The sequence below is a fragment of the Harpia harpyja genome, chromosome 2 (genome assembly GCF_026419915.1).
Source record: "Harpia harpyja isolate bHarHar1 chromosome 2, bHarHar1 primary haplotype, whole genome shotgun sequence".
NCBI lineage: Eukaryota > Metazoa > Chordata > Aves > Accipitriformes > Accipitridae > Harpia > Harpia harpyja.
Window position 1 is genome coordinate 41433154 of NC_068941.1, and position 18790 is coordinate 41451943.

The 18790-nt window shown below is 40.8% G+C and overlaps 2 protein-coding genes across 2 annotated transcripts; one reads left to right on the plus strand and one right to left on the minus strand.

The window, feature by feature from the left end:
- The first annotated feature begins 233 nt into the window (after nucleotides 1-233).
- FGB (fibrinogen beta chain) lies at nucleotides 234-7805 on the plus strand. The gene is made up of 8 exons (XM_052777745.1): nucleotides 234-378; nucleotides 1940-2143; nucleotides 3420-3603; nucleotides 4196-4423; nucleotides 5038-5151; nucleotides 5713-5835; nucleotides 6021-6306; nucleotides 7204-7805. Exons 1-8 carry the CDS (start codon nucleotides 304-306, stop codon nucleotides 7430-7432), a joined length of 1443 nt encoding a protein of 480 aa, XP_052633705.1. The 5' UTR covers nucleotides 234-303; the 3' UTR covers nucleotides 7433-7805.
- Nucleotides 7806-9639: 1834 nt separating this feature from the next.
- On the minus strand, nucleotides 9640-16721 carry FGA (fibrinogen alpha chain). The gene is made up of 6 exons (XM_052777770.1): nucleotides 16566-16721; nucleotides 14678-14806; nucleotides 13382-13565; nucleotides 12936-13081; nucleotides 10883-11963; nucleotides 9640-10502 (listed from the first exon to the last, which is right to left on the minus strand). Exons 1-6 carry the CDS (start codon nucleotides 16614-16616, stop codon nucleotides 9793-9795), a joined length of 2301 nt encoding a protein of 766 aa, XP_052633730.1. The 5' UTR covers nucleotides 16617-16721; the 3' UTR covers nucleotides 9640-9792.
- Between the last annotated feature and the right edge of the window lie 2069 nt (nucleotides 16722-18790).

Consider the following 18790-nt stretch of genomic DNA (forward strand, 5'->3'; position numbering starts at 1 on the left):
GAGCAGGAGGTACTTTCAAGGACTTAAATATCTATTTGACCCCAGCATCAGCAGAGGTCTCTGGGACACGTAGATAAGAGCTGTCCAGAGAAATTGCTCAACAACAAATGTATTCAGGCACACAGTGAAGAGAAAGGTTGAATATTAACAGAGATACAGTGATTGCTCAGAAGGGTTGATCCTATCACTGTCAAGCATCTGGGAAATGAGGGTTGCCGCTTATATATAGGAACAGAGAGGACCTCTCCCTGTCAGAGCTGCTGGTGGGAGAAGGTCACTGAGCGGCTCAAGCAAGCCAGCACCATGAAACTGCTCCTGCTCTTCCTGCTCTGTGTTTCCTCAGTTCAACCCCAGGCCGCTACTGACTATGATGAGGAGGTTGTAATACTGATCATCATTAATAATAGTAATAATAGTAAAAATTATTAATTTCATTTAATTGCATGCCTGACTTACACAGCTTATGTGAGTTAGCTAAGTTAGCAGCTGTGGGAAAAAATGATCCAGTGCATGTTCTTTTTCCACTTGAAGTGTTCAAAGAAATAACCTTTGTATTATTTCTTCGTGTATATGTAACTGCATAATAGTTATTTTCTGAGTTTGGATATATCTTCTTCCTCTTTTTCTGTAGGGAATGAAGAACACCTGATGGTAAGATTAGTTATTTAGCTGAATTCACTTAAGGATATTAATTTAGCAATAATGTTACAGACAATATCAGGTGCAAAGGAGTAGAAATGTGTAATTAATCATGTCCTGTCTCAAAAACAGTAAAAACTTTTCTGTGGATTCAGTAGACATTGAAAAGAAATTAACTGCCAGTTCATATAGCTTTATGTTGGAAATGGAGAGGTAACAATTTCTGAACAAAAAGGCAAGCAATGAAGATCAATCTAATATAACAGTTTAACCTAGATTTAGTTTTAAGTAAAATATTTCAATGGGAAATACAATTTAGAATCTCAGTACCTTTTTTATATTTTGAAAATCCCTGCAAAAATGACATAGGTCAAGGTAATCAGAAATGAGGTGATTTTCTGTTATACAATCTAAGTATTTGTGTTTGTACATTGACTACTGATAACACCACTATGCTAAATAATTTTCAGCAATTTTGTGATTTGTACGCTGCCTACTTCTGAAACTACTTGAAGCCTCTGATCCTGGATCCTTACAAATGTTTGTTATTTGTAGCTAAGTCTGAGTGGGATTGGAGACGGTCGAAGATTTTGATTCAGTAGTTCAGACAACTATTAATTCAAATGGTCTAGTTTCAACAAGTGCTTAGGGACCAGGCCTGTTTTCCTTGCTCAGCCTCTTAGACTTTCCTATTTCTGGCAGAGGTAGGGAACGTATGCATCAGAGGGAGCTCTGAAAACCTACCCTGAGAGATGTTATTGAATGCTTTTCCCAATTCCATCAGTTGATAGCTGGCATGTGGCCCGAGACCTGATGATGTATTTGACTGTGGCCTGATTTTCTGAAACCTTACAAATTTTCTTGTAGCCCAGTGAAAAATTGGGACACTGATAATGTGATGCTGAATATCCTTCTTAGCCCCAAGAATGTCTAATTACTTTTTTTTTTTTGTATCCTACTGCTTCAAGTTTCATGGTGCTTAGTGGCTCTGAACTATATAAACTTTGTCCCTTGGTCAGAATGAGCTATTGAAATATTGTTTTGCTTTGGTTTGAAGGCTTTTTAGTTTGTCTATATGTAGGTGGAGGGAGTGTGACTAGTCTTACAAGGGAGGGCATAGCAATGACTTTTACATAATGTCAGCGTAAAATTTCCATTATTGCTTTTTTCATTCCATTCCGCGGTTTTCCTCACTGTTCAAAATACTAAAGAGTGCTGAACGGATGCCTCCGCCCTGTGCATCGCATTTTACAACAGCAGTCCCAGACTCAGAGAGTTTCCTCTCCCCCTGGCTTTGCAGGATGAGAGCCCTCAGCTGGGGGTTCGAGGCCACCGACCCCTGGACAAAAGGCGGGAAGCAGCCCCCACGCTCCGACCTGTGGCACCTCCCATCAGCGGAACGGGATACCAGCCCCGGCCCCCAAAGCGGGTGAAGCCAGGGGAGAAGAAAGAACCCATCATCTACCCCGACGCTGGTGGCTGCAAGCATCCTCTGGAGGAGCTGGTAGGTGTCTGCCTGTTGAGGCAGCTGATAACAGACTGTCCTGTCCTTGTAGTGCACCCGACATGGAGTTTTCTTCACCAAATAAGAGACGGTCATTCATTTAAAGCAGCCCAGCTTTGCTTCGTTTTGCTTGAATTTGGGAGGACTGCATTCGGCACAGTAATGCCACAGGGTCCATAGGATTACTCACAGAGTCAGACAGCCTACGGTGAAGGTGGGGAGATGAGATTTGAACCCTAAATGAGGAAAGGAAGTATCTGTGGGTTAGCCTGCGCTTTCCATGTGGCTTTGCATAGGTAACTATTAAGAAGGACAGAAAAAAGCTCTGCAGAAGCGCTGGCTTGAATTTCAGATAATCTCAAGGAACCCTAGGGATGAAAAAAAAAAAACTTCCCGGGTATTTCTTAAAATTTGTTTCAAACCATAATTATAGTCTACCCTCAATCACTGCCCCAGCTCTTACGGAAGAGCATGCAAGCATGCTGAGATCTAGCATACTCCTCGCTGCCTTGCAATAGTCTGTCACACTGTCCCTGCTGTGCTTTCTGCCAGAAAATGCACGCTGTAACAGTGCTGTGAGGCATCTTAGTATCTGAGAGCAAATTTGAGTGTGGAGGTTTCCAACAACTGAAGTCTGTTAAAGCTTAATGAATACATGGTTGTGGTAGAGTCCCACTGCTGACTGGGTATTTTGGTTCTCACGGGACTTCAGAATTTTCCACTCTTTTTAAAACACTGCTGTCCTTTACAGTGCAGTGCTTGTTGCAGAAGCAATAGTGCTCAGCTTCTTGAGATGATAATTTTTTAATGAATGGTATGGCCATTTCACGAGAGAGATATATAACAAGGTGTAGAGAACATGGTTGATTCTCTGAGGCGAGTGAAAGAGGAAGGGGGTAGAGATAAATATGCACAGGCACCAGGTAGGTAGTTCCTGACAGGCTTTAATCGTAGTTCAGGTGGCTTAACACCTTGAACATTTAACAGTGCAGAAAAGTGAAAAGCAGATAGTGGACCAAAAAAGTGTGAAGAGGGAGGGCTTTTCCCAAGAGTTTCAACAAAAGAGTCCTCCTGAGGGACTCAGGGCTCCTTCCTGACCTTCAGACTGCAGCTTCTTTGTAGAAGTTGAATGTCTTGAGTCCTCATCTAGATGCTTAAATACCTGGTCTCACATTACTAACTATTCAGTGGGTTCAGAGGTATAATCATTCATTGATGGGATTAGAAACTTTTTATCCTGACATTTATTCACAGCCCTTTTTGTTTTTTTTTTAAGGGAGTGCTGTGTCCAACTGGATGTGAGCTGCAAACTACACTGGTAAAACAGGAAAAAAATGTGAAACCAGTTGTTTATGATCTAAAGGACAAAGTGAGCAAACTGTCTGAAACCTCTACAACTTTCTATGAATATGTGACTGTTCTAGATGATAAATTGATAAACAGGCAAAAACAAAGAAAAGGTATGCTATTTCTATGAATTACTAGTGTAAACAGTATTGCAGTTCTGTTGGCATTGCTACTGTTACTTGTTAATGGGACTTCTTAAAAAAAATTAAAAATACAGTGGAATATCTAGCAAAGTAGGGTTCCATGACCATCTCCTCTTAAAACTTAAAAAAAAAAATCCTTTGAGAAAGGCAAAGGAATGGATCTCATACTATGGCAAGTTTCGTATCAGGCCCCTAAATGTAAGGGTCATGTATTCCCCCCTTACCTGCTTTCCTATGTCCATCCAATCCCTTTATGCCCAGATCCTGGCTTGGCACCATGGCTTCCTGGAAAGAAGCTAATTATAGTTCTTTGCAGAATACAGCACCACTGATAAATCTACTAGCTAGCAAAGAAATAACAATACACATGTACCACTTTACTGAGTGGTCTCTGCATAGTTTTTGCACATTGTGGAAAAGTAAGCAAAAGAAATGCCTATCCTTCCTCCCTGCTAAGGGAAGAAGTGACTTCTCAAATTGTGCTTACAGATTGCTCTTCATTATTTCATAACTGGAAAACGTGTTGAAAACTAATCTGCTTTTCATTTCTTTGCTCTTCCAGACAATGATGATATACTTTCTCAGTACAACACAGAGGTGGAATTGCATTATAATTATATAAAGGATAATCTGGACAATAACATCCCATCTAGCCTCAGGGTCCTTCGTGCAGTTGTGGATTCTTTACACAAAAAGATACAAAAACTGGAAAATGCCATTGCAACCCAGGTGGACTACTGCCGTTCCCCATGTGTTGTTTCCTGTAATATTCCAGTGGTTTCAGGCAAAGGTACTCATCCAACTATAATGACATCGCTTCTCCCATTTATGTCACTGTGCAAATTGATAGATGCATTATTCAATTGGTTTGAACGTGCCTCTGAAGCCTGTGTCATTGATTAGGGTAGCAGAAAAGATGGAAAGTGATCCTAAATGAAAAAAATCCTTTATGGATGCCTATACTGGCCAGACCAAAGATCCTCTTACCCAATATCAGTCTTCATTAGTGGCTAGTAGCATCTTAAAGAAATACATGCTTCAAGGTCTTTGTAAGGTGGAGGTGATACATTTGTGACTATCATAGTTGTACCCTTGATTTTTTCAGTCAAGAAAGGTTCTTCTTTCACAAGCTTGTCTAGTTCAAAAAGTCATTGGGAAGTATACAGTTTTCCATCACTAAGTTTGAACTTTTAGAAATTCCTATTTGGAAAAGTAGAACAATGCAGGTGTACTGTTTTTTCTTCCCTGATTCTTTCACACAATGTATCACAGAAATCAAAATGAAAGTAGAATTATATATATATTTAAAATTGTTCCCTTATAATCAGCAAACCAAAGGATACGAAGATTGTTGAATAAGTTCACAGCTCTTTCAGTAACAGACTCTCCGCTTTATTCTTGCAGAATGTGAGGATATTATCAGAAAGGGAGGTGAGGTATCTGAAATGTACCTCATCCAGCCAGATCCTTTCGTCAAACCATACAGAGTATACTGCGACATGGAAACAGAGAATGGAGGTTAGTGTGAAATAACTATGTTGTTAAAATATTAATATGGATGCTACAAAAAAACTTGTGTTAGTAATTTGCATTTTATACAAACTAATATGGAGTTATACCTTTTGTAATTACTTGAGAATTAAGTCTGATTGACTCATTCAGAAAAGTCTTTTTGGTCATCTTCAGTTGCATAGTAGGATAATTCTATAACGAAACTGGAAATAAATTGCTGAGGTAGGGTTGGTAAATAAAAAACTATCTTACTATGACTAGAATGGACAATGTATAGGTGGGCAGACAAGGACGGCCTGGCTCATTTCTTACCCTGCTACTACGCACTAGACAAAAGACCAGGGCAGTCCTTCAAGTTTTGCTTTTCCACCTTTCCTTATGAAGGAACATGCTACTTAAGCATGAGTAAAAATGGCAAGGCTGAGCTCGTAAGCAGTGAAAACTCAGACGTGCTGCAAGGAAGCCATATGCTCCGCTTGTCTTGAGATGAAGACAAAAGGGCTGTATCTTAATGTTTCATGCTCCTTTCTTGGTGGCAATTTAATCTAAATACTGTCACTCCTGTAGGCTGGACTTTGATTCAGAACCGCCAGGATGGCAGTGTTAATTTTGGAAGAGCATGGGATCAATATAAAAAAGGATTTGGAAATGTTGCGAAGAGTGGAGGGAAGAACTACTGTGATACACCAGGTAAAACACCGAGCATGAAACACAAAGTGCTCTTCTCACTGAAACTGTTTTCTCATATTTCTTGAAGCTCTTTGATTTTTTAAAATTAACTAATCCACATGGGCAGACCTATAGGCAAATCATAAAGTTGCCTTGAATTATATTGTGAAGTCTATTTCACAGAGCTCTCACTTGTTGCTTCTCAGGTGAATATTGGCTTGGAAATGACAAGATCAGCCAGCTTACCAAAATAGGGCCCACTGAAGTTCTAATTGAAATGGAGGACTGGAATGGCGATAAAGTATCAGCTCGTTACGGAGGCTTCACAGTACAGAATGAAGGAAACAAGTATCAACTTTCAGTTAGTAACTACAGAGGCAATGCAGGCAACGCACTAATGGAAGGAGCTTCACAGGTGCATGGAGAAAACAGGACAATGACAATTCACAACGGCATGTTCTTCAGTACTTATGACAGAGACAATGATGGATGGTATGTACTTGCATTAGACATTTAAAATAAAAATAGAGCTTAAAATGGAGCTGAATATAGAATATTTCTCTAATTTGCTGTTAGTTTTCACAGCATTTTGTAGTTTCTTAAAATAGGTTTTATCCCTGCAAGTTACCAGCCAAATGTCCATGCAGTTCTTTTGGCGTAGCCAAGGACAGGTAAAACTATATATTAGGTTAGTGCTGCTCCACAACCAAGTAAGAAGTAAGCACACTGAATTTTATTGATTCCATGAATGACATTACCATAGACAAATCAGCAAATCTGGATGCAATATATTCATTGTCAGAGACTGATGGTGGCAGTGCTGAGGACACTGTCTTGCTTAAGTAGGAATATTGGTACTCACTCCAGTAACACATAATGGGTCCTGAGGAAAGACAGGTAGCATGTCCTATTTAAAAAACAAAGTTCTGTCTACTCAGAAGACAGGAGCTCAGTTGTAAAGTACATAATTTAGCACTGTATCTCTAAGCTATGGGCTATGTCTTTATCTTAATACCTGATTACATATTCATGAATAAAGGAATTGTTTAGATTGGGGAAGACATATATTTCTCATTGTTTTATACCTTTAAATTGCATTGATAATGCAATTATCATTATGAACTGCAAGTAATTGTAGTTGTCAATCAGCATGATATTGCCAAAGAGCTGCAGCTAAAATTTGACTTGTTTTTCTTAGCTGCTTCACCTTCCAAGTGTACTGTGTAGCACACACTTGTGACGGTCAATCTTTTACAGAAAGTTCAGAGAGGATTTTAAATGTTTATTACGGTTTGAAAATTTCAGTACGGGGGCAGGTGTATGCACTCTGTTGAACTGTTTGCTTACAGTTCATCTGTCACTCTCAACACTTTTGTTTTCCCTCATCAGGTTAACTACAGATCCAAGAAAACAGTGCTCCAAAGAAGATGGTGGTGGATGGTGGTACAACCGCTGCCACTCAGCCAACCCCAATGGCAGATACTATTGGGGAGGGAGCTACAGCTGGGATATGGCAAAGCATGGCACAGATGATGGTGTTGTATGGATGAACTGGAAAGGGTCATGGTATTCAATGAAGAAGATGAGCATGAAAATCAGGCCATACTTTCCACAGTAACCATTATCAAAATGTACAGGATCAGGGATTTTCTTTTAATATTTGTGCATGGTTATCTTTTTAGCCACAGTATTCAGGCTTTTCTTTTCATATGAGAACCAAATATGTATGTATGAGAATATTATGACCTAAAGTGAAAAGCTATGTCAACTGTAAATCAAAATCTGACTGATGAAAATAACTCACAAGTGTATTTTGTTCCATTTTTCATTTGTTCACAAGACAGAAGTAACTAGTATAGAATAACACTGATAAAAAAACCCCAAACCCAACTTGTTTCACTCTTTTACAAAGGACTTCTATACCACATTTGAAGAGGGAGAGGATTATTTTAAAATGTTTTCTAAAAATTAAATAAAGACTTAAAACTAAAGTTTTCTTCACATGATTCCTAAGTATTTATGCATTATCCCCGGAGAAGCAAACATGTTCCGCTAAATAAGGGATAGTCATTTTCTTTTCTATTATAAGGGTAACGGTAATCACCTGTGTAAGAAGTTGAGAAGAAATAAAGTGAAAAGATACTATCTAACAAACGGGTAGGTCACTGTCACCAGTCACTTAGTTCAAAATCCTGTATGCTGGACAAAATATGCCCTTTCCTGGGACCTGGCTCACATTACTGTGCCTCTTAATATCCCTTCCACCATCCCACATCCTTTTATCATAGAATAAAATACAGTATTAGAAGACCTATTGTGGGACTAGAGCAATTAGTGACTCCAATCATAGGATAGGTGGAGGTTGGGTATTTCATCAAAGCTAGTGGTCTAGGCTCCCTCTGTAGCCAGGAACAGAGACTGTCCCAAAGACAAGACCTCCCAACCCTGGTAGGCAGGATCAGACATCTCTCAGAGGCGACTGCCTTCCTCCACAAAGGAAGGGAGCCGAATCACTAGTGGTAGATGGATCCCATCTGAAACTTCTTGTGTTGATCTAATCTGTGGAGCCCCGAGGGACAAGGAGGAAACATCATGACAGCATCTCACTACATGAGCGCAAATGTTCAGCATCCCCACAGACAGGCTTCCACTGAGGCTAGGGAACAAAACCACAAGGCATAAAGCAGAAGCCCCTTTTCCAAAAGCAGACACTTCTTCGCACATGGCTGTAAAGGTGTCTTTGCTCTTCAGCAAACTCTCCAAAAAGGTGAGACAGTGGCTGTGTTTGAGAAGCACTGAAAAAAGGCTAAAAGTGAGCTGCTTTGCCAGTATTTGATGATATTGTTAAATGGCATGAAACAAGCTGGCCAGTGAGATTGGAGGCAAGGAAGTTTGCTCATGCTTGTTTCTCAATAGAAGCACAGAAATATTAAACAGAGTAAATATTTCTGTAATTTTATGTCATAAGGTATAAAGGTAAATACAACATGTTCTTGTGTAATTGTGTAACAAATATAACTGTTTTTCCATGCAGCCAGCTTTTTGCTAAAAAATTCTTACCACACACTGTCAGCAAGTTCCTGATTTAAACCCCTTATCTGTAGAAGAATCCTTGCTTGACACATGTGCTGAGAAACGTTCTAAACCAAGTCAATATATACTATAGCCATCCAGGTGCTCCTCATCTTGCTTGAACTGGTTACAATCATAACCTTTTAGTGGTCACTAGAAAATAATAGCCTGTTTTGGGAGTTGTATTTTGATGAGTTCACATGAACTGTCTTATTTTGAAGCTACAGTATGCATGGTAAACTACCTAGATTCATCAATGGGAAGAAAGGCCTACCTCCATATTTATAAAATCAAAACTTAGGAGATCCTTAAAAGTCAGTCCTAAAATGCATGCATCATTTATCAAAGTGTACTCCATGTTAGGTGTGTGGCAAAAGTGAGAACCCAAACCACCCGTGGCTCTGCCTGAGAACTGACTCCCACCGCTGTTGTGCTACCCTCAAAATGGAAACGAGAGGAGATGGCCCAGAAGCATGACTGTCAAACTCAGTCAGACTTTCACAGTTCATGTTAGTGGAGGCAGGAGTTTGTGGTCAACATACTTCTAAATTCTTTAACTTCTTTAACACTCTTAAGCAAAGTAAATAATTCAAATTATAAATATTTTTATCTGCAGTCAAGGTGTGAGCTGCCAAAGACATAGACATAGACAAAGACATAGTCAAAGACATAGACAAAGTTTATATAAAAAGGGTTTTAAAACCAATATTTTCTTGAAAAGGTTTGTCAGTTATAAATCAGATGGAAGAACTATTTTGTTGATGATTAATCAGTGTTTATTTTTGAAGCCACAGATGTGTCCAGTTGCCTTCAAATTCACAGAGTAGAGGTACATCATGCACATATATATGAAAAAAAATCTTTTCAACTTGTAGTCATAACATACATCATTAAAAGCCTGTCTTTCTACAGGGTTTCTATGGGCCTGATTTTCATTCTAGCAATTTTGAGGGAATAGTCAGAGGCTCTAAACGGCAGCCAGACCACGCCGTTTTCGATCTCATAAGGAATGTTGTACCTGGGGTCGTAGTGGCCCCCCAGGTAGTAAATGCCATTGAGGTTGGCTGCCTGGCAGCTGTTGTACCACCAGCCACCCCCGTACATCTCCGCGCAGCTCTCCTCCCAGCGGTCCTGGTCCCGGTCAAAGGTGCTGAACTGCATCTGGGCATGGGACGTGTATTCGGTGCCCTCTTCCAGCCAGCCGGCGATCAGCGCGTCCCCGGCTGACCCCTCGTAGGAGGACACTGCAAGGGCATACCCTTCTGCTTCAGACCCTACCTGTACGATATACTCTGCATACACAGCATTTCCATCCCAGTCCTCTAACTCTACCCGAAGGAGAGTGTCGTTCTGAGTCAGCAAGTGTATGTTTTCATTGCCCAGCCAGAACTCTCCTCGCCCTCTGCCATCCACGCTGCCGAAACCTCTCTTGTAGTCTTGCCAGGTCCGGTTAAAATTCACTGATCCATCCATTCTCTGTTGGATCAATAGCCATCCTCCCAAAGTGGTCTCTTGGTCGCAATAAACTGACAAAACCTTATTGGATCCCGCTGGCTTGATTTTGTAAATGCCACTTTTGGCACCAAAAGTGTGTTTCTGGCGGATATCATCACAGTCTAAAAAAAAAAGTTGATCTGGTTTGACAGGAGTTATCAGTAAAATTTAATAAAAGGTTCAGAGGAATCCAAGTACCAATAGCTCTGAGGAAAATTGTTAAACATGTCTTGGACTACACTAGGTATAGTGACAGGCAACATTAAAAAGAATTCAGAAAAGAAAACTTTACATACTTCTTAAATTGTGAATTGTCTGTGTAATACCCGAGTATTAATGAAAAATTTTCCTTTTTGTTTCCAAGGTGGCAACAAACAGACACATTACTTGCATTTTATCATCACACTGTTGTACTGCAGTATCTAAAACCAATGTGTCGGTTTGGTTAGGGATGGAGTTTGGCTCCACTACCTCAGTAACTATTTCCGTGAGGCCTTTGTACCTTTCCCAGTGCTGGTTGTCTTTTGCTTCCTTCCTGACGGTCTGAAGCTGCGTGCATGAAAGTCTGGGGTATCCTCTGCACTCTGATCATGTTGCATCCCACCTAGCTGCTCAGTTATTTCACGGGTCTTTAGTGATTTAGTTTCGAAAGTGGAGCCTCCCTTGTTGAAACTAGAAGAGGTGCTGGTCACTACAGTCTTGGAGTGACCTGCACCGCCAGATGGGAATCCAGATGGCTGAAGGTGAAGTCCTCCAAAGTCATCTTCTTCTTCCTCTCCTAAGTCTGTAAATTTGCCTTTCCCCCCGAAAGCCCCTGAATGACCGGGTATTCCAGTACCTAAGTGGCTACTGCCTGTGCCACTTACATGTCTGGTAGTTGAAATGCTGCTAGATCCACTAAAGTGCTTACTAGAAGTGGGTGGAGCGCCAGGGGTAAAAAATGACTCTAGCTCAGGGAATAAGCTCTCTAGCCTGTGGAATTTGTCTGTCCCACCAACATGGTGTACACTCCCTTCCCCTCCAGGATTTCCTGCTCCTTGTAAATAAGAGCAGTCTGAGCCATCGGAAGAAACCATTTTTTCAACTACTTCTTCTCTAGGGCCGTCAGGGCCAGTGACAAGTCTTGTGGTGGTAGTTTTGGTGCATCTACGAACAGTGGAGGAGGTTTTGTCTCCCAGATTAAGGGTTTCTCTCCCATGAGTAGGAGTAACTAACTTGGTGGTGTGTGAAGGTCCATCCCCCCTCAATTCTACCACGTGATACAAGCCGTCACCTCGGGAGGGGTTTATGTCTGTTTCTGGCCTTTCTAATACCGCTTGCATCTGCCTGATGTTATTAATTATGTTCAGAGCTTGCATTTCTGGCTGGGGCTTATGCTTAAAACGCTCAGGAACATTCGAGTCCTTAAGTGGCCTCATTTTCAGTGTGCTCAAGGTGGTTGTTTGAAGCTCCGGGTGCAAGTTGATGGAGTTAGCTTGGGTAAGCTGCTTCTGGATGTTGTCGTAGCTTTCGTTGTCCACCTGGTAATCAAAACTTCTAGCACAGGTTCCTTTGCAGGCTCGTATCTTAATATCAATGTCCACCTACATAAACAGAGAGAAATAATTTAGTTAGGGAGCTTTCCTGACTTTCTCAAGCAAGTGTATCATTTAACTGGACTGGGGAAAGGTGGGGGCTGCCCTGGTAGCTCCCACCTACAGCTGAGCTTTTCCAAAGCTCAGTTTTGAAATCATCCTTGTGTTTATCTATCTCCACTGTAAATACGACACGTGCAATAGCACAGTGCACGTGAGCTCCATGGAGAAGTACGCTGTAGTACGTTCCCAATCTCTGCTCCCTTTATTCTCAGGGCACAGGGGTGTCTTCCTGGGTTTGGAGGGAGTGCTGCTGAGCTGGGCATGCTCCCTGGGGACCGGGGCAGAAACGAGTCCTCCAAGGAAAAGGGAGGACTCTGGACTTGTCCCAGAGCCTTTCATGGCTCTGCTGTGAGGCCTGCCATCCTGGGGTTACCACTGTTTTCCCAAGTGATCCAAAAGCCAGATCTCTGATCCGGGGATCAAAATGGGCTTTTGAGAAAACCCGCTGTTTGTGCCAGGACTTTTCCTTGCATTACCATCAGAAGAATTGGCTGCAAACTGGGAACACGGGCTTTAATGCCAGGACTGGCTGTGGGCAGCAGTGGCATCACTGGGGGAGGACAGAGCACATCCCCCTCATCCTAGCTGCTCAGCAATTCCTTACAGGAGGAGAAACGCCTCATCCAGAGCCAGTTATCAGCAGGTATAACATCCTTGCTGCCTGTCTGAGAGCAGAAGGGGCAGATGGGACCAGGAGTCCTCCTGAGCTCACACTGGTTCCCACACAGCAGGAAAAGAAAACCAAGCTGCACAGAAAGCAACTCATTTGGGGATTTGCCTCAGGAAGTCAGATCCTGTGAGAATTGCATCACATTTTCTTCCAGAGGGAGCACTGCTCGCCATGCACGGTATAAGGGATAGACCCTCTTTCTGTAGTTAAGCCCTGGAAAGAATGGAAATTACGTAGCAGCTACCTACCTCCAAGCGCTTCATCTCCACCACCTGTTCCCGGATGCTGCTCTGCAGAGCTTTAATTCTGTTTACTTGAGTGACAACTCTTTGCTTTAATGTCACAATTCTCCGCCTCAGTTCTCCTGACACGTGACTGTAAGTGTCATCAAGCTCTGAAACAAAAATGCCTCACAGTCAGCTACACACGTATGATTTTCTTTCCTAAAAGAATAGCATATTTTAGAATGTGTAATTAAAACGTGCAATTAAGAACATATTTCTCATAGTACTAAGCAGGTAAAAATTACAGTAGTTTCTACTAGTTAGCAGTTAAGAGTCTTGTATTACTATGTTTATTCTGGCTCTTGATAATAAGGTCCAGTGCAGCATATCTTTTCACTACTTATTGCTTATGCACACAAAAAAAATAATAATTCAGCAATGGATAATAAAACTGGGTGCGAGATACTCACGCTGAGCATTGTCTAGGCTTGGTTTTAGCGTATCTATGGTTTCCACAATTATCCGATTGGATCTTTTATAGTTGTTTTGATTTTCTGCAAGCAGCTTCTTGATTTTGTCTATTCTGTGACTATAATCCTGGTCCGTTTCATCAATCAGTCCTTGCATTCTGCAGCCTGATGGACATTTTGTACCCTAAAATTGGAAGAGGGGAATAATTGTGTTATTGTGTTACTTCACAAGTAAACCTTTTTTTAACATTGCAGTTGCAGAGTTTTGGCCAACACTGAAAACACATTAAAAAAAAAATTACGGCAAGATTCTACAAGTTGTCTTCAGATGTCCTGTCCTATTCATCCAACAACTTTGCCAAGGACTTGTGTGACTTAGAGCAAGCCACCTGGAGGCTGATCCTTTACCTCCTATGCCCTTAGCACTGGTGTGATGGAATCAGTGAAGCGCATCCTCAGAAACCTGCCGGGGACGGGGGGAGCGAGGAACAAGTAAACCCTTAGTTTTCCTTCTCCTCTGTTCATCAGGGGTGAAATAAGACATATATATATATATATATATATAAAAAAATATATATATACACACATATATGTATTTCCCAAAGGGGTGCTGTAAGGAGAACTCTGTTGTCCAGTTTGAACAAGGATGTTACAGGCCAACTTATTTAAACAAAATTTTCCTCAGAAAAGCTTAATGTTCTTACAGACTAAAGCTCTTTTTGCCAGGATTTCCTCAAATAAGTGTAGCATAGAGATGGGCTGAGATGCAAGAGGCAAGAGAGAGACAAATTAACAGTTTATACACAAAGACATCCAGTCAATCATTATGAAAATTCTACTGAACATTTTGTCACCTGACTTCCTAAAAAATAACTAGTGAGGTGTAAGTTACTTCTAGCTATTTCTTTTCTTTGTCACACATCTTTCTTTCCTGTGCCTTTCTCTTACCAACTCCAAAAGTGGCAATACCAAAATTCTGAAAAGAAATCCTTCTTATTTTTTTTCTAGGAATAGCCTTCTTTTATTTCATCTTTCTTTTCCAGACTTACTTTCTCTTCTGATTGTGCACCCCTGCAACCTTCTCTTCTCCCTCTTTCTTTCTCCTCATTTTTTTCTTTCTTTCTTTCCCACAGGAGATCTCTCCAGGCTGCCCCAATGTGAAGGATTACCTGTCCTCCCTCAGACCTAAAGCCCAACCACATGCTGGCTGCATGGCACCCATTGAAGCGGTCCAGCTGAGGTCCGTGAGCACCCTCCTGATGGGCCCCGCTTTTGCCCCCAGAGCTCATTGCTCACCCAGTCATCGTCTGCACAGATGGGCCAGTTCTTCTCATACTGGCAGGTGGACTGGGACATGTGCTCCACAATCCTGGGACCACGCACTCCTGCACCCTCCTTTTCAAAGGTACTCTCTCCGACTTGTGCCTGCCAGGAGAAAAAGGGGGAAAAGCAAAACCGAGATTAACTAAGTAGCTGCCAAGAGAATGGAAACGTAATGCTGACGTCCTCAAACACGCAGTGGCATAGCTGACATGTGGCAATTACAGCCATCTGGAAAGCATCACACTGAACAGTGCAAGGATTTTATTCCTGAACATTTCTTGTAAGATACGATTTTGGGGTTTTTGTCAGAATAAAGCTTTTCATCTCTTAAAATTAATGCTGCTGCGTAGTGATGCTCAGGATATATTACGATAATATCATTCCACAGAAATCTTGTGTTCTGTGTGTAAATGTAAAATTAACTTGCAATTAGATTGAAACTGGTTAAGTTAAAGCAAATACTTAAAAAATCCTATGTTCTACTTCCATTTGCTGCAGTATTTCTAAATTTCTATTTTCATTCTACCACCTTCAGTCTACACAAAACTGGCTTAAAGATAGATATGAACAGAGTTTTCCCATTAGTGTTTCTGATTTTAATCACAGTTACTAACTGTAAGCTTGTAGCACTGTTTTGCCTGGCATAAAGAGCAAGAAAGCTAATAATATTGTAATAAAAATAATAATGCCAGTAATGGATGGATTCCACTGTGCTAATGAAAGAAAAGAAATAAATACACAGAGATTTTCTTCAAACCTGAGAAGAAAAAGTGCATATATACAAGCTAATTCTAAGCCAAAACCATGTAAGAATTCCTACTGTGTTACTGCTCAGTAAGGGACTGGAAAATAATTCTTTTTCATAAAAGAAAGCCCTGTTTTAGGGCTTGAGATGTAATTAGGTCTGACTGGATTCCTCTGTACACCTTATGTTCTTTTCAAGCAGCATAATTAATGCTTGAAAATATTAATGATTAATTATTATGATGAGTAATGATTGATTCTGCATCAGAGAAAGTTTTCCTAATTCTAGCCTCCAGGGCCAGAACCTTAGCCCTGGGGAGCTGGAATATCATTATTAAAATCAGAAGATTCACGCTGGTTTGATTCATGCTGAGGATCCAGCCCAAGTGCCGCTTAAAAGTTACAAATAAAAATTTTACTTTTAGGTGGTCTGTGCCCTTTCAGCATTGACAGCTCAAATACAACTGCTTCTGTTTTGTCCCATCTGCTTCCTGTAATTTCTGCCATTTGTTAAAACATGCACATTCTTCAAAAAACAGTCACAAAAAGAAACGTAAAGAATCTAACATAAGATTATGGGCTGAGACCTCAATGACAAAACATCAAGGTTATATTAGCACACTTGAAAATCAAGTCTATCTCTTTCCTTATCTAAAAATAGATTCTTACTTGGCTCTTGTTTAACCTGATGTGGCTGCCACAGGAATCCTTGGTTTTTAATGTATATTTTGTAATAAAGGTATTGTGTGTCATTTGTAGGTGGAAAACCCTGCTGAAATACCATCCAAAGCAGACTTCACCCTAATAAACCTGAAAATTCCTGACCTATAGCATCACCTATGAATCTATGAATTCATGTTAATGTATATGCTTTGCTGCTCCTGAAGCTAGGCAGATTCAGCAAAACTGAATTAAGCAAAACTGGAGAGCTGGATACTCAAGAACTACTGATGGAAGTCCAGCAGTGAAGTGGTTACAGTAAGCTTGTGCATGTGTGTGTGCATTGAATTTTACAAGCTAGGTGACAGCCAAAATGTATCTATCTAATGAATAAACATTAAATAAATACTTACTCTTCAAAAAAGATATGAAAAGAATCAAGTAAGCAAATTCATACCCAGGCTAAGTTGAGGCACAGCAACACACAGAGGATCCTCATTGATATCATCTTCAGGAGAAGAGCGAGCAGAACTCTGACTGAAAGGATGCTCTTCACCAGTCTTTTGGTGCAATTTAAACCTTAATGCAAAGCTGAGATTAATCATTATGCTCCTTTCTGTTTGGAGACAAAACATGCCAAATGCCCCCCTCCCCTTTAGGTGATTACTTAAGGCCTCTTGCACAAGTTTCTGATGTTATTTGCTCCAGATAAGTTTGTACAACACCAACATGCAGGCAACACCGTGTATTCCAGGAAAAAAAATCTGTCTACAGCTTAGTTTCTCGTAACTGGATGTTCAGCTAAGATGTATGCAGGACCTAGCGGGATCCAGCAATGCTTACCTGCTGGAAGACACACACTCTGTGCAATGAGCATTTAGCTAGCATAATCAAAGAGTTCATATTTGAAAGCAAGTACTAGTCTAAGAAAGGTTGATACAGTCTATCTGTGACCATGTGGTCGTCAACCAAAATTAATTCCTGAGGAGTGCAGAGCCCAGTTTACATCAGTTTTTACAGCTGGACCTTACTGGTATTTGTATAATGCATGATGTGTTTAACATTACACTGTCTATTACACAAATGGTATATTATAATTTTCTATCAAGTAGGATTTGTTTGAAATGAACACGTATTTATGAAAAGCACAGTAGAGTGGTACTTGAAAATGTCCCAGAACAGACGTTAAGCATAATTAAATCTTCCTAAGGAGTCATGTCTCCTTAAATGTTTGTATAATGTGTATGGTTTGTGTGTGACGATGATAATGTGCTGCTGCTGTGAGCTCTATAACAAGCCTTACTGTTACTGGGGAGTGTTGTACGTGGCCATCAAACACTTGAGAGATGCTGCCCATCTCAAAAGTTGCCATCACAGTGAGCAGGAATTAGCAAGAATACCTTTGCTAGAGGAAATGTGGGCCCAATCAGTTGAAAGAACAAAATTCTCTCTTGGCTTTTTAAAACCATGTGACATTTACAAAACTCTCCATCATCTACAGGCTGAACATGTTATGATATTCTGCTTTAGAGGGACATGTTTAAGCTTGCCTCTGGCATTGTACAACATATTTAATTCAAAATAGCTGATTTTAGCTTTGGATCCATTCCAGCAGCCTCTCAGGTTTTGTCTTATCCTCCTTTCCTCTGCTTTTCCTCTTGTTTTCTGCCTTCAGGAGGCTTGAACAATCTCCACATAAAGTTCACTGTAGTTGAACTGGACCCTGTTTCCTCCTATTTCCAGCCTTGCATTTCATGCTTCTCTTATCTAGGAAAACCCTCTTAAACCTAACCTAACATATCAATATCACTAATAGCGAGTCATATCCTCAGGTAGCAGAAGAGCTCAATAAGATGGTGCTACATTAACATCTACACCACCAGGATCTGGTTTTGCATGACAAAGGGTTTCTATTATATTTAAGGCTTAATCTTATCTGTGCACATTCTGAAACAAGATGTTTGTTTATTTCAGTTCCCTGCAACATGCTTTGTAAAGTCTTCTATTGAATCCCAATGCAGTACCAGTAATACTATGATGCAACTAACCTCTTCTGATTTCAGCAACAAGGCAGCCCAACTAATTTCAGCAACAAATGTACAAACAGACCACATATTACCTTTGCTCAGTTTGAAGATCAGTCAGCCGTGGCTGCATTGTTTGGTTGATAAGCGTCCGTAAGGCAGCTCCTGAACTCAAAGCAGATAATCAATATACTTACACACCTAAATGCTCAGCTACTAACTTCAGCAGGGGCAAGACTGGTGATGCTTCCCCACTCCAAGTCCTACACAGTTTTGTTCACTCTGTTGCAGCAGTTCTGTGAAAGAATTATAAAAAGCTCAGAGGACAATAAAATGCTCAAAGGAGGGAAAGACCACAATAAGAGGAAGTCTTGCAGGATTAGGATTAATTATTTTACGGAACAGAGTAAAATGGGCTTCATCTAAAATATGTTGGGGTCCATGGAGAGTCTCCCACTCAAACCAATGAGCTCTAATTTAGCCTCCACGATGGATACAAAACTCTGCTCAAAAGTCACAACCTTAGGACCTCCGTGCTCAGGAACACAAGAATCGCAGGTACAACCTTCATGTGCTCTCCTTGCGCATACACTCGTGGACTCTGCTTTACTGCAGGATCACATGTGATGTTTCTTGCACCAGACCCCTTCCTGCTCAC

Coding starts and splice junctions, on each gene's coding strand:
- FGA (XM_052777770.1), bottom strand. CDS start 16,616: ATGATATCAATGAGGATCCTCTGTGTGTTGCTGTGCCTCAACTTAGCC. Junction 14,807..16,565: donor TGTGCCTCAACTTAGCCTGG/GTATGAATTTGC, acceptor TTCTCCTGGCAG/GCACAAGTCGGAGAGAGTAC. Junction 13,082..13,381: donor AAGCCTAGACAATGCTCAGC/GTGAGTATCTCG, acceptor TTTTTGTTTCAG/AGCTTGATGACACTTACAGT.
- FGB (XM_052777745.1), top strand. CDS start 304: ATGAAACTGCTCCTGCTCTTCCTGCTCTGTGTTTCCTCAGTTCAACCC. Junction 3,604..4,195: donor CAGGCAAAAACAAAGAAAAG/GTATGCTATTTC, acceptor TTGCTCTTCCAG/ACAATGATGATATACTTTCT. Junction 5,152..5,712: donor CATGGAAACAGAGAATGGAG/GTTAGTGTGAAA, acceptor TCACTCCTGTAG/GCTGGACTTTGATTCAGAAC.